Raw genomic sequence first — 2,781 nt, 5'->3', positions numbered from 1 at the left:
CAAGGCTTTTTTTTCTTAAACAACGAATGTGTGCAACCTAACATAAATAAAAACCAAACACTGCCAAGAAAATAAGTTATTACTGTACATATAAACATCTTGATTCTGTACAAACACATTAAATTAAAGGAGAAATAAAAATATGAATTCCACTTGCATTTTTTACAAATCTACAACGGAAACCCAGATAGATTTACTACAATCATATATGTCCTGTGAACTCTCCCAAAGGTCCAAAAATAGTCAGAAGATCCGGGTGAAACATGAAATCAGAAATTCTTTTGTACATTTACAGTAACATGAAAACACTGTATATTAAATGTTCACAATGTACATGATCTTATCTGAATTTCCGGTTAGTTATACTCCTAAAAGAACTTTTGTTTCCCTTTGGACAGCATGAACATACACCAACAGCTGATCCCTCACAGCGTGCTCTCCAGTGTGTTGTAGTTGTCTTTGAAGCTTTTCAGCTCCAGGAAGTGTTTGGGCCTCTTGCTGCGCTGGCCAGTAGAGGGCAGGTATGTGACCTGGATGGTTGAGGGAGTGCTGCGAACAGGGGAGCCAGTCAGGTCCTTGGCTGCAGACTGGTGATGCTGGTCCAAGCTGGTAGAGCTGGAATAAGCTTTTACTCTGTGGGAGGGGAAATGTTTTGAGACTGTATGAGTGCAAGATGTTGTCTTGTCCTGTGTATCACATGATCGTGCTTAAAACCCAGAAACATCCCCCCTCTAAATAAAAGTTTTCAGACCTTTCTCTTATAAATTTGTGGTTACATATTAATACATTTAATTTCATGCTGATTTCGAATAAGTACTTTAATTTGTCTTTTCTGGCAGGGTTGCCTGTTTTGCTATTTTTCAGGACAGATCTGCTATGGCTGCTGTCTAGCCAACTGAACCTGAACCAAGAGGGACTTACACATCCGCGAGTTCACAGAGAGCCTGCTGGTATTCTAGAAACTCAGCTTCCCCGAACACCTGAAACAAATGTTAGAGTAAGATCACTGGCATGATATATCACAAAATTCAAAGCCAATATGTCATATTCTCTTGTATGCACCCCAGTCCCATGTCGAGCACTATCATATCCTTCCAGCAAACGGTCGATGAGTGCGCTGCGGCTGCTCTTAATCAGAGAGTGGGAGTTGCGCAGCTCCATCAGCCAGTTCCTGAAGTTTCGTCCAGTAAATGCACTGGGACAGCGGCTGATCTCCTGCAGGGGAATACCTGGGGAGAAAAAGTTTAATTTCAGTGTTCCCCATGGGACACAACCCACACATGCACAAGGAAAACGTGCAAACCCCACACAAGTCAGTTCCTGTTCAGCTAGGAATCGCAGCAGGAACCTTTTTGCAGTGAGGAAACAGAAGTAACCACCGCACCACTGTCATGCCCATTAATGATGGGATGTGATAATAAACTTATATATGTAACAAGATCAATCACATCTTACCCGAGTCTCGAATGGCATCCAGAGCTTTCATTCTGTACAGGTAGTTGTAGCAACCTTTGAAATGCAAATAAAGTTTACTTACAATGCATAAAAGAAACAGGAAATTCACTTTAATGAGATAGAGACAGCATCAGAATAAGCTGATTGAGCAACTGACTGATTTGGGATCCGTGCTTCAGCCTGTCATCTTCTTCTGATAGGAGTCGAGGTTCAAAACGGATCTCCTGGACCTTTGACAATCTGGAGTCAATCTCCTCCCTCAACCCCTGCAAGACGGAAAGATACACGTTTAAGGAAACAGCAGCTCCATAATCCTTGAAAACACGAGAATATTCTGTCTCCTTCACTAAACACTTTACCTTGGGTGCATTGTGGCCAATAGGTGCATGGGGTCCTCGGCGGGATCTCATAGCAAATCGCATGATTTGCCTTTTGACAAAGATAAACAGCAGCACAAACACCTGCGCACACAACCAGATATAAGGAGGTGGCTTTCTGTATTTAGCAAGGTAGCAATCATCACTATTTTAATACTACTTACCAGACTCCCATAGGCCATAACCAGAACCACATTAATCCCTGATAACGGCGATGAATCTGCCATGTTATCTGTCAGAGTGCAGACTGTAGATTATCCTCAGGTCGATGAGCTAGTTAGCAAAGCATCTATACTATCTGTTGCTATGTTAGCTTGTTGGCTAACGGTCGGTTGTCCATTTTGAAAACAAAAGCACTGTAACACAGGTGAGGTGTACCAGGCAGCGGCTTTTTAAGGACGTTTCTAGATAGAGAAGCAATGCAGCGAGAGTACAATGCTCCTCGTCATGTTTAGGGGCAACATGCTACAAGTACGCAAGTTAGCTTGTGTTAGCTGGACGACGCACAGACTGCGACAGTGACAGCTCATTTGCGACGCTGGGAATTACCGTAATAACTGCGAACAGAGGGACCAGTTAGGTCCGCAGAATAAAGTATAAAGTTCCACTTTGCAAAAGAATGCAATGCTTTTTGGCTCTTAAGTAAAGGAACACTCTTAATCTGGTTAATTATGAAACTGCAGAAACAAATAAAACGAAAGACATGTAAAATATGCTCATGCAAGTTAAAAGCGACATTTCAGCAACAACAACAACAACGTAAAAAGGTAAAACAAAAATACACAAATTGATAGAAAGTAGCTGATATATATATATTTATATACTTTGTGTCCCGATCTTTCTCTAAGTAGAGACTTTTCGTGCTATTACTGTCCAAGCTATAAAAGCCTGTTTCCACTAACTTTTCCAAAGAAAAAGAAAAATATGACCTTCCACATGTGGCCATCTT

At 41.5% G+C, this 2,781-nt stretch overlaps 1 protein-coding gene across 1 annotated transcript; it reads right to left on the bottom strand.

Moving 5' to 3' along the window:
• Window positions 1–15: 15 nt before the first annotated feature.
• LOC141803564 (protein C1orf43 homolog) lies at window positions 16–2,363 on the bottom strand. Its single transcript, XM_074687685.1, has 7 exons — window positions 1,997–2,363; window positions 1,815–1,916; window positions 1,613–1,721; window positions 1,456–1,509; window positions 1,063–1,229; window positions 922–980; window positions 16–633 (listed from the first exon to the last, which is right to left on the bottom strand). Exons 1-7 carry the CDS (start codon window positions 2,057–2,059, stop codon window positions 426–428), a joined length of 762 nt encoding a protein of 253 aa, XP_074543786.1. The 5' UTR covers window positions 2,060–2,363; the 3' UTR covers window positions 16–425.
• Window positions 2,364–2,781: the final 418 nt, after the last annotated feature.

The sequence above is a fragment of the Halichoeres trimaculatus genome, unplaced genomic scaffold (assembly GCF_033239565.1).
Source record: "Halichoeres trimaculatus isolate MK-OKI-2021-1 unplaced genomic scaffold, fHalTri1.1 fHalTri1_scaffold_14, whole genome shotgun sequence".
Lineage (NCBI taxonomy): Eukaryota > Metazoa > Chordata > Actinopteri > Labriformes > Labridae > Halichoeres > Halichoeres trimaculatus.
This window is presented reverse-complemented; position numbering and strand designations above follow the sequence as displayed.